The sequence below is a fragment of the Eumetopias jubatus genome, unplaced genomic scaffold, assembly GCF_037043125.1.
Source record: "Eumetopias jubatus isolate StellerSeaLion01/CBP00866 unplaced genomic scaffold, mEumJub1_p1.0 scaffold_12, whole genome shotgun sequence".
NCBI lineage: Eukaryota > Metazoa > Chordata > Mammalia > Carnivora > Otariidae > Eumetopias > Eumetopias jubatus.
Window position 1 is genome coordinate 72,737,720 of NW_028274818.1, and position 11,334 is coordinate 72,749,053.

The 11,334-nt window shown below is 50.6% G+C and overlaps 1 protein-coding gene across 1 annotated transcript; it reads right to left on the reverse strand.

Moving 5' to 3' along the window:
* Positions 1-794: 794 nt before the first annotated feature.
* Positions 795-10,250, reverse strand: NMRAL1 (NmrA like redox sensor 1). The gene is made up of 5 exons (XM_028117570.2): positions 9,624-10,250; positions 6,070-6,308; positions 3,659-3,908; positions 2,400-2,590; positions 795-1,080 (listed from the first exon to the last, which is right to left on the reverse strand). Exons 1-5 carry the CDS (start codon positions 10,114-10,116, stop codon positions 901-903), a joined length of 1,353 nt encoding a protein of 450 aa, XP_027973371.2. The 5' UTR covers positions 10,117-10,250; the 3' UTR covers positions 795-900.
* Between the last annotated feature and the right edge of the window lie 1,084 nt (positions 10,251-11,334).

Genomic DNA, 11,334 nt, shown 5'->3' on the forward strand with positions numbered 1-11,334 from the left:
AAGGAGGAGAGCATAACCTTTTTGGTTAACGTTGTATTTAGGTTGTCAAACAAATGCTCTTTCAAGTAATCAATGGATTGAATGTATGTGGTGGGACTTCGGTAGGATGGAGGTTATGCAAATCTGTAGACGAAAAACAAGCCTGCCATGGGGCCTCTGGTACATGACCTGTGTTCTCTGGGCGTTGACCTTCCTCTTTTCTAAAGTGAGCAGAAGTCAAACGAGCCCTGCCATTCCAAGCCTGTGCGCACACCACCAGTGAGGCCTCGCTGTCACTTCCTTGACTTTGCCTCCCCCAGCCTTTGCTCTAAGCGCATCACCCGTTTTCAGCGGTGTGCAATCATGGCGACCTCGGCTCCACAGTCTTTCACTGCCCTTCACATGTTCTGCCTGGCCTATTCTGAAGATCACCCACATCTCAGGGCTGCCGCAAAAGGGGGAAGGCCCCACCCCGGAGGGTGACACCTTCAAGCTCCAAGAAGGAACATGCAGTTGGCCTCACCAGCTGTCAACAGGCATGCCTTGTTGGCTGGCTTAGGGAATCCCCTCTGTGCCCTGGACAGTCCAATGTAGTCGAAGCAGCGGTCAGAGCTGTGGTCACAGCGCTGTCTCCCACCTACTGGATGAAACTTATAACTGCATTTATATCCTGTGTCTTGAGCCTTCCCGCCCCCGGCAGGGGAGGGGTGCTGGGCCCCCACCACTTGATGCTTCCTTTTGGAATTTTCATGCCCCAGCAGCTGCCACCCCAACCCCAGTCCCTGAAACAAAGTCCTCTTCTTTTGGAACCCATCTGTGAGAACAATGGCCTTTATTTAAAAAATAATTTTTTTTGTAACACAAGAACGGATCACTGTGACACCTCCCCATGCCCCCAGACGGGGCTGAGAGGTGGCAGGGTCAGAGACCAGCAAAGTCTCCTTTGTGCTGCTCCAGCCACTGGTCCAGCGTCCTGGCCTTGGGGTTGAGCCTCAGGGTCAGTTCGATGTCTCGGTCAGGTTTCAGGGCATAGAAACGGAACATGTTGGCCAGGTCCCGGGCGCCAGGGAAGCCATACTTCTCGTAGTCCTCCGGAGTCGTCTAGAAACAGAGGGGAGTCTGTTGGGTCTGTCAGCATCTCTGTCACCCCAGCTGTGGGCAACCCAGTCCCGACCCAAGTCCTTTCCAGTAAGTTCATCTGAAAACCCTTTTACTAAAAAGATTAAAAGTTCAAAAACCACTGTTTTAAGTCAACTTAAATCCTGTTCTTTCAAGGGGCGCCTGGCTGGTTCAGTCAGAAGAGTGTGCGACCCTTGATGCTGGGGTCATGAGTTAGAGCCCCACATTGCGTGTAGGTATTACTTTAAAAAAAAAATCATAAATCCTTTTGAGTTCTTTTGAGATCATGAGATGGAAACTTCTTAGCCCTTTCCAAACCAGAACTCTGCAAACATCACTTTCTTGCTCAAAAACCAAAGCTATTCCCTTTTCCTGACGAAACTGAATGTCAACTCAGCTCCTGAAATCCTCCACAGCTGCATCAGACCTTTCTTTGTTGAGATGTAATGCACGGCCATTTAGGGCATGTTTTCTAGAGCACCTCCTTGCACTAAGGAAGCACTTAACATCAATTATTCCGTTCAGTCCTAACAACCAGGGAAGGAGATACTATTCATACAACCATTTTATAGATGAGGATACTGAGGCAGAGAGGATCTGGGACTGTGCCTCAAGGTCACACACTGGTGGGTGTTAAGGGCTGAGAGCAGGATCTGAGTCTGGGGAGTCTGACCCACCTGAAACACGCCCTGCCATGGCGTCCCCATCATTGCTCTGCTCGGGTCTGGGGGCTCTGGGGGTGGTTTTTATCTTTCAATGACTTGGGAGTTTCCCAGATTTTCTTTAATAAAATTTCTTTACTAAGTCAGTCTCACTACCATAATGGGAAGAACCAATAAGAAACAAGGCACCCGGGGTTCTGAACAGGAAGACTGAGGGTCAGCGGGGAGAGGGGGTCAGAGGGCCTCCCACCCTCCCAGCCAGGCCAAGAGGAGACAGGGTGGGGCCCATCTCTCTGGTCTCCTTCCCCTTCCCTCCCTCAAGTCACACCCCAGAGAAGCCCAGCACCCCTTTGTGTTCATGCCTTGCCCTGGACCTTCGTATCCCCTCTTCCTGGAAACTTCCTCGCTAGTTAGTCAACTGTCTAAGCCAGACCTGGCTCCCAAGTACAGCATGACAAAGGTTCACAGTGATAAGAATTAAGATTTACCCTGCCCGGAGTGAGGGGGCTGCCCGAGACACTGCTTCCCTACCACCCATAAAGCCCCCACTAGGGGTGAGAGTGACCAGACCGGGGTGCCAGAGCCCCCTGGTGGGAGCTGGGACGGCACCCATCCGGGCCCAGGGCTGCGGGAGCCCACCTTGGTGTTGCGCACGGCCTTCCCGGTGTGCTTGGAGAGCAGGGCGGCGTACTCTGCTGCTGTGTGCTTGCAGGTGCTGAGCCCAATGTTCCGGCCAACGTATTCTTCCGGCATCTTCAGCAGGCTGAGCACCACGGGACCCAGGTCGGTCACAGATATGCCATCCATGGGCACATCACCCATGGGCAAGCCTGGGGGGGGGAGGGGTGTGCTAGCACATGTTGCTGCCATGCCCACCGCCAGGACACGGGCACAGGTCAGCACAGTGGCAGTGGGCTTCACTCAGGAAACGGGATGCGATCCGAGCTCTGCCACCTTGGCCCCTGTTTACGCCCTGAGCCCTGGTTGCTCCATTTACAGAGTGGGGCAAACGCTGGGCCTGCCTACCCTCCCGGGGCTGAGACAGGAACGGGAAGGAAATGAAGGGGCTGCTCCCAAGCCGCCGGCCCCCGTGCACTCTGTGGTATCTGGGATTCCTGACCTGGAAAGCCAGCTATGCTAACAGGAATGCCGGATGCCACGGCCAGGGACTGGCCCAGAGTGGCACATGGCAGGTGCTCCCTAAATGTGTGGAGTCGGTGGGTGACTCTACCTGCCAAGGTGGTCTGGTGGCTGGGAAGGCAGAGCAGGAGCACTTGGGTCCTGATGCTTTCCACACCCATGAGAAGGGTCCACCACAGCTGCCCATCACCCAGAAACCTTGTGGGAACAGAGCTCAGCTAGAGTCGGAACACAAGAGGTATCCCCGACCAGCTCTGCAAACTATAAAAGGGCGATGCCAGTGTGCCAACACCAGGCCCAGACTGCTCACCGTCCCTGCTGTTCACGCACAGGGGAGGGATGGCCGGCTGAGGACCCTGGCCAACCACAGGACACAAGCTGCCTAAGGTTCCCTGTAGCCCATTTACAGACGGAGAAGAAAGCGCTTTCCTACTCTGTGACACCTACCACTGGACCTGATCCTCCAAGTCCTCTCCTTACTCCCAAAGGAGAAGTAACAGGTGTGCTCGTCTCTAGGACGAAGCATCGCATGACTGCCTCCTGATAGATTTTCTCATTGCCCCTGCAAGAGTCAGTCACACCCATTTCACAGAGCAGGAAGCAGAGGCCCAGCGAAGTTACATGTTTTGTGCAAAGTCACAGGCCTAACATGAGGGAACCAGGGCTTGGACCTGGAACCATCTGAGGACAAGCCTGTTTTCTACAACACCCACAGCACTCCTCAGAGTGGACGCTCAGGAAGGAGGAAGGGCACTCACTCAGCAAGTAGCTCTTTCCATCAGGCGCTTTCTGGGGCAGGAAGTAGGAGAGGAGGTTCTCAAAATAGCAGGACAGCCGCACACTGGTCATGGGAACTCCAATGTCCCGGAAATATTCCTCTACCTCCCCTTTGCCATCAAAGTGGCCTGCTGCCAGTTTCCCAGCCGTCAGCCTCTTGATGTTCTCCAGGCCGCTGTAGACCACGTAGTGAAGGCCCAGGCGCTTGGCCAGATCGGCCAGCAGCTTTCCCTGGTGAGAAGGAAAGGAGAAGACACAAAGCTAAGAGGGAAGATGTGTGTCCCCAGTCAGAGCCCTGGCTCTCCCACCCCCGTTGCCACTGTGCCTGATGCTAAGAGGCCGACACCACTTCACCCTCTGATAAGGCTCCCTCTTCTGGAATGATGCTCGCACGTGGTACCGCGCCCTCTCACACACCACTGTGAGCCTTCTGTCTTAGCGTTACTTCTCCAGATCACCCAGGTGGTTGTACTTCCCGATATGCTCAACTGCGGCCCACCCATGTGCACTGTGACGGGTGGGGGTAGGTCTTCTGCTTGGGAGAGGGCTGCACGGAGCTCTCCCACCTCTGCCTGCTCCATGCAAAGCCATGCTCCTTGAAGGGCCTCAGCAGGCCGCTAAGGAGGTGGTATAGCTCAGGGATGAAGCACAAATAATGCTCAGGGGCCACACCTGCTCTGCAATGCACTAGCCTCGAGATCCTGGACCAGCGACCTAACCTTCTGGCAGCGGTTAAACTGGGACAGCCACACCACCTACCACATAAGAATGTGTAGGGGGTTGAACGGTGGCCTCCAAAAAGATATGTGCACATCCTAACCCCCAGAACCTGTGAATGTGACCTTATTTGGGAAAAGAAATCTGCAGATATAGTTAAGGAACTTGGTATCATCCCATGTGGGCCCTCTATCTGAGGACAAGGGTCCCTATAAGAGACTGAAGAGGAGACATGGAGAGGAGTAGGCCACATGAAGGTAGAGACTACGGGGATGTGGCCATGAGGAGAGGCAGCAGCCACCAGAAGCTGGAAGAGGCAAGGAGTGGAATCGCCCTTAGACCCTCCTTCTGAAGGCTCCCTGATTTTGGACTTCTGGCCCCCAGACCGGAGAAGAGTCAGTTCCTGTTGTTTTAAGCCACTTGGCTTGTAATGGCGGCCACGGGATGCGAACATAGGCAGTTGGGATAATGAGCCAAGGCTGCCATCCATCAGAAAAGCTGTGCTCTCCACTTTGTGGGATGGGCTTCCACATAAGATGTATTCAAAGACAATATCAAGGGGCGCCTGGGTGGCTCAGTCGTTAAGTGTCTGCCTTCGGCTCAGGTCATGGTCCCAGGGTCCTGGGATCGAGCCCTGCTCGGCAGGAAGCCTGCTTCTCCCTCTCCCACTCCCCCTGTTTGTGTTCCCTCTCTTGCTGTGTCTGTCAAGTAAAAAAAAAAAAAAAAATCAAAAACAATATCAAGGCTAAAAACAAGTCTGGAGACCAGTGGTGGTCCAATCTCCCTTTATTTTACGAAGGCCCTTTTTCCTAACAAAGCCCAGGGCACGGAAGGCCCACGTCCAAAGCAGGGCTGTGGATGACGCAGGGCTGAAAGCTAATGTGCTGGCCAGTCAGCAGGGGACTCTCCTCTGCCACCACATTCCACAGATCCCTGAGTACCTGTGTGTGACGGGCCCTGTGCAAGTGTCCCCATCTTCAGTGGGATAGAACGATGGCCACGTTTCACGTTCTCTGTTTCCTATCCCTCCCCGTGCCGCCTGGGCTCAATAACCGACTAACTAGAGAGAATGTGCATGGAAAACAGAATAAACCGAAACATACAACACATCAAAGGGGACACGGGGACTTTCTGGGCTGATGGAAATGTGTTCTGATTAGATTGGTAATATGTGAGTATATTTATATTCAAATTTTATCCAACAGTACAATTAAAATGTGTGCATCTTATTATCACAAAATGATAGGTCAACAGAGTTGGTTTTTTAGAAAGTAAAAAGTTACTGGATGACAAAGTGGGCTGGGGGAGGGAGGAACTGGGAGTGACTGCTAATAGGTACAGGTTTCTTTTCAGGGTGACAAGATATTCTGGAATTAGGTGGTGGTGATGGCTGCACAACTTTGAGAGTATACACTGAATTAATACACTTTGAAAGGGCAAACTATGGTGTCTGAATGACATCTAAGCAAAAGTTACTGGAAGAGGAAGCAGCTGCCTCCCGTACTCACTAAAGTCCAGGAGGACTGCATGGAAGAGGAAGGAAAAGGCCTGCAGTGGACAGTGGTCACAGGCAGGATCAGCCCCTCTCTAGAAGTTGGAGCTGCGTCCCAGGGAGCTCCTTGTAAGATGCCCTGCTCCTAGGCCAGCCTCCCCACATCTTCCCACCTGCCCTCACCTGCTTGACCTCCTGCTCCTGGCTGCAGTTTTCCCAGTAGTTGGTCACAATGAAGGCAGCATGGGCCCCACTAAGGGCCAGCTCCATGCTGGCCTTGTCATCCTGGTCTCCTTGGACCACCTCTGCACCCTGCAGCCTCAGCTCCTTTGCTGCCTTCTGCCCAGGGTCCCGCGTCACCACTCGAACCCTGAACGTCCCATCTTCCAGGAGCGTCCGGGCCACTGAGCCCCCCTGAGCACCTGTGAAGAGACAGAAAGACCTGCAGGGTGGGACCTGCCTGGGGGTCCTGCTCAGGGGAAGCCCCGAAGGGAACGCTCCCCACCAGCCAGATACCCAGACGCTTTTCACCTGTGATCCTCACTGAACGCCTTACACCATTTAAAAAATAACAGCTTTATTGAGATAGAATTCACTCACCTTTTAAAGGGTAGATAATGTGTATTTATTTAAAAAGTATTTTGGAAAATCCATATACTAGTTGGCTGATTTTACCCAGAGTAAACAAATACTTATACTGGGCAACTGAGACTTCTCCCACCATGCACGCATTATACTTGCCTCGAATTTCACCAGTAAGACTCGCTGCTTCAGGTCAAATAAATACATAAAACGTACAGTGCAGTGGTTTTTTGTATATTCAGAGCATGCAACCATCATCACAGTCAATTTGAGAACATTTCATTCCTCCCACCCCCCAAGAAAACCCATGCCCATCAGCACTCACTCCCTATTGCCCTCCCTCTCAGCCCTGGAAACCACTCATCTACTTTCTGTCTCGATCCATCTGCCTATTCTGGATGTTTCACACAAATGGGATCATACAATATATAGTCTGCTGTGTCTGGCTTCTTTCACTTAGCATACTGTTTTCAAAGTTCCTCCATGTTTTAGCAGGCATCACACCTTTTATCAAATGTTTGATATGTGGGACACCTGAGTGGGTTAGTCGGTTAAGCGGCTGCCTTTGGCTCAGGTCATGATTCCGGGGTCCTGGATGCATCGGGCTCCTTGCTCAGTGGGGAGCCTGCTTCTCCCTCTCCCTCTGCCTGCCGCTCCCCCTGCTTGTGCTCTCTTTCTCTCTCTGATAAATAAATAAATAAAATCTTTTAAAAAATGTTTAAAATGTATTATGGGGCAGCTGGCTGCTTGGGAGGTAGAAAGAGCAACCTCAGAGTCATGAGTTTACTTGTACAAAATATATAAGTAAAATGTATTACAATATTTAACGCATACACAAAGGGATGTCAAAACCCATGTACCCACCCTTTAGCTTAAGAAATATAGTATTACCTACCATCTTCTTCCCTTTTTTTTTTTTTTTTTTTTAAAGACTGAGGGGCCCCAGGCTGTCCCAGTCAAAAGAGCATGCAACTCTTGATCTCGGGGTCATGAGTTTGAGCCCTACTTTGGGTGCAGACATGACTTAAAAATTTTTTAAAAATTAAAAAAAAACCTTTAAAATAGATTTAAAAATGACTGAGAGGGGCGCCTGGGTGGCTCAGTTGTTAAGCGTCTGCCTTCGGCTTGGGTCATGATCCCAGGATCCTGGGATCGAGCCCCACATCGGGCTCCCTGCTCAGGGGGAGGCCTGCTTCTCCCTCTCCCACTCCCCCTGCTTGTGTTCCCTCTCTCGCTGTCTCTCTCTCTCAAATAAATAAAATAACATCTTTAAAAAATAATAAAATTAAAAAATTAAAATAAAAATGACTGAGAAAATGACAAAAAGTAAAATCATCATCAAAAGGAATAAAATAAAAATCATCCATAAATATATGGATGGATTCACAAAAGGCGACAAATATATACGCCAGACACCCCGACCCCGTATAAGAAAATTGGCTGTAGCACTGTTTGCAATAGTGGAAATTTGTAGACAAATGACGTGTCCTTCGGTAAGAATCTGGTTAAATAGTCGGGCTCCCTGCTCAGCGGGGAGTCTGCTTCTCCCTCTACCCTTCCCTCCTGCTCATGCTCTCTCTCAAATAAATAAAATCTAAAATAAAAAAGAAAGAAAGAAAGAAAAAATCTGGTTAAATAAGTGATCGATCCATGCCAAAGTGATTGAAAAGAATGTGGCAGATCTGTATGTATGACTTGCACAGGTGAACATGAACTCTCCTGGAGTGGAAAAGGTAAGGTGCAGAAGTACAACTACCCTCACACAGTACTGGTGGGAATGTAAAATGGTGCAGTCACTTTGAAAAACAGTCTGGTAGTTTCTCAAAGGGCTAGACACAGAGTTACCATATGATCCAGCAATTCCAGTCTAAGCATGTACCCCCCAAATTAAAAACTTGTCTACATGAAAATTTGTACTTGAAATGTTCCCGGCAGCATTCACAATAGCCAAAAGGTGGAAACAAATCAAATGTCCATCAATGGATGAGTGGATCAACATGATGTGGTCTACCATAAAATGGAATATTATTCGGCTATAAAAAGAAGTGGGGTACTGATACATGCTGAAAAGTGGGTGAACCTTGGGGCGCCTGCGTGGCTCGGTGGGTTAAGCATCTGACTTTTGATTTCGGATCAGGTAGTGATTCCAGGGTCGCACTGGGTACGGAGCCTGCTTAAGATTCTCTCTCTCCCTCTCCCTCTGCTCCTCCTCCCCACCCCAAACCCAAAAAACAAACAAACAAAAAAACCCAAAGTGGATGAACCTCAAAAACATGATGCCAAGTGAAAGGCGACAAAAGGCGACATCCTGTATGATTTCATTTACAGGAAATGTCCAGAATGAGCAAATCTACAGACAGAAAGTAGACTGATGGCTACCAGGGGCTGGGGAAAGTCCAGAGAAAAGCTAGTGGGTATGAGGTTTCCTTTGGGAGTGACGAAATGTTCTAAAACGGCCTGTGGTGATGGCCAGAGAGCTCTGTGCATATACTTAGACATCAGCGAACTGCACACTTTAAATGGGTGAATTGTACGGTATGTGCTGTATACCTGAAGTTGTTGTATGATTTTATTTTTATTTTTTTTAAGATTTTTATTTATTTGAGAGAGAGAATGAGAGAGAGAGAGAGAGCACATGAGAGGAGGGAGGGTCGGAGGGAGAAGCAGACTCCCTGCTGAGCAGGGAGCCTGATGCGGGACTTGATCCTGAAACTCCAGGATCATGACCTGAGCCGAAGGCAGTTGCTTAACCAACTGAGCCACCCAGGCTCCCCTGTTCTATGATTTTAAAAACATATACAGGAAAGAAAAAAAAAAAAAAACAGATGGGGGCAAAATAAGACCTTTTACCATTTAAAAAAATAATCTTTGTGTCTCTCTAACCTGGTAGGATACTCTAGAAACTTGATGACAGTGATGGGTGGGGTTGTCAGGACGGAGGTGGGAGGGATATTTAGTTTTGGTACTAAGTGGCACGTGAACATAGTACCAAAACTAAATCTCCCTCCCGGGATGGGGGCTGTGCGCCCAGGTGCTGCCCCCATCCCGGCCCCACCCCACCCCCAGCCCCAGCCGGGTCAGGGGTTCGAGACGCAGCACCCTCTCTCCAGGCCCCATCCACCCACCCTGGGCTCCGCGGGGCTGCGCTCGCTCACCTGTGGCTCCAAACACCACCACCAGTTTCTTGTCTGCCATGCGAGCCCACGCGGGATGTGCGGTCCCGGAGGCCAGGGGGCGGTGGGACGCGCGAGGTCTGTGATGGGGCCACGGGTCCCTCCTGGGACGACCCCGCGCGCGCACCGCGTGGGCCCAACGGGCGCCAGACACCCCGACCCCGTCCCCCACCTCCCGCACGGTGCACCCGGCCGCCGCGATCTCCACGCCCCAACCCGGGTGGGAAACCTTGGAGCGGGAACGGTGGGCCCCGGGCCTTGCAGCCGAGTTCACCGCCGGGGGGGGGGTGGAGGGAAGAGGTGTGGAATCTGCGAGAAGGCTGACCCCGCCCGCAGCTCCTGCCCGCCCTGGCAAAGCCGCCCCTCCCCGGTCGTCCTGCGAGAAGGTATTCCAGGCCGCGCTGCTTCGGGACTCCCAGGGTCCGGGCCCTGACTCCGCGCGGAGCTGACCCGCCATCCCCCCCTCGGAGGGCATAGATGGTTCATTCCGGATCGCGCGAGTCTGGGCGTGCGTCCGCGCCGCGCGGCCCGGGCGGCTTGGGCGACTGAATTTGCCGGCCTCCTGGGCTCCCCGAAGTGCATGTGCGGAGCGGCTTGGCGGGCGGCTGGCGGTGAGGCCTACGGAAGCAAAAAAAATAAAAAATAAAAACAGAAACAAAACACATGGCTTTATCTTGCATGAACATCTGGAACTTGCAGATACGGGGTGTCACCCTAAGATAATTAAACAGCATCTGGGACTCTCAACCCCCAAGGCTCTGAGTTCTTGCAAGCCTGACTCACCTTTGAGGTTGCGACTAGTTGCACTGATCTGAGTTATTTTTAGCAGAAAAAGTGAGATTTCTCTGTGTTCAACTAAAACTCAAAAATGGCCCTGTTGCTCCTCTCCTGAAAACTTATTACTGGGTAATAATTTTTTTTCCTTTCATTTACTCATTCATTTCAAAATGTGTATTGACCCATCCGGGAATGTCAGCTTCGGAACAGCAGGCGCATCTCTGTATTCACTGCTCTATTTCCAGCACTTAGCACAGCACCTGGCATGTAGGCGCTCAATAAATATTTGCTGATTGACCCGTTGTCTAAACATCTAGACACTGGAGTTCCCGGGATACCCAACTAAAACGGGTGCTGTTTTCCCGAATCCAGTGGTGGAGATAACTTACAGGGTAATATGTATTTTATTTATGTAAAATATTGGTCTTTATTATAAGATGCATGTATTTATTTTAATACATATTATGTTTACTGGTGTTTATAAATGAAGATTTCATCTATGTGTTCATCTTGCATAAATCTTTTGCAGTCTCCTCCACATCCTGTTATGTTATGTCTCTATGCTGAGACTGTAATGTTTGCCTGGGTAGGGCTCACCACATTAGATAGATAGAGCTAATCCTTCCTCATTCCTTAAGATTCCACATAGCCATCACCTCCTCCAGGAAGCCCTTCCAGGACCCCTAAGCTAGGCTAACTACTCCTATTCTATTCCCATCTCTATCCCACTGGTAAAATTGTCTACCATAGTGGGAGGGCTTCCTGAGAGCTGGCCTATGTCATGTTTGTCTCTGTATCTCTTCCTTCTGGCACCATATCCAGCACTTACTAGGAGCTCAATTAATACCTACTAAATGGAACCCAAGTGCATATTACTGTGTTAAAAGATGACGTTTTTCTTCAATTACATAAGGAT

Excerpts from the sequence above, each read along its gene's own strand:
- NMRAL1 (XM_028117570.2), bottom strand. The coding sequence starts at position 10,116 with ATGCCCTCCGAGGGGGGGATGGCGGGTCAGCTCCGCGCGGAGTCAGGG. Across the intron at positions 6,309-9,623 it reads GGTGGTGTTTGGAGCCACAG|GTGCTCAGGGGGGCTCAGTG; the intron begins GTGAGCGAGCGC and ends GTCTCTTCACAG. Across the intron at positions 2,591-3,658 it reads TGGAAAGAGCTACTTGCTGA|GCTTGCCCATGGGTGATGTG; the intron begins GTGAGTGCCCTT and ends TCCCCCCCCCAG.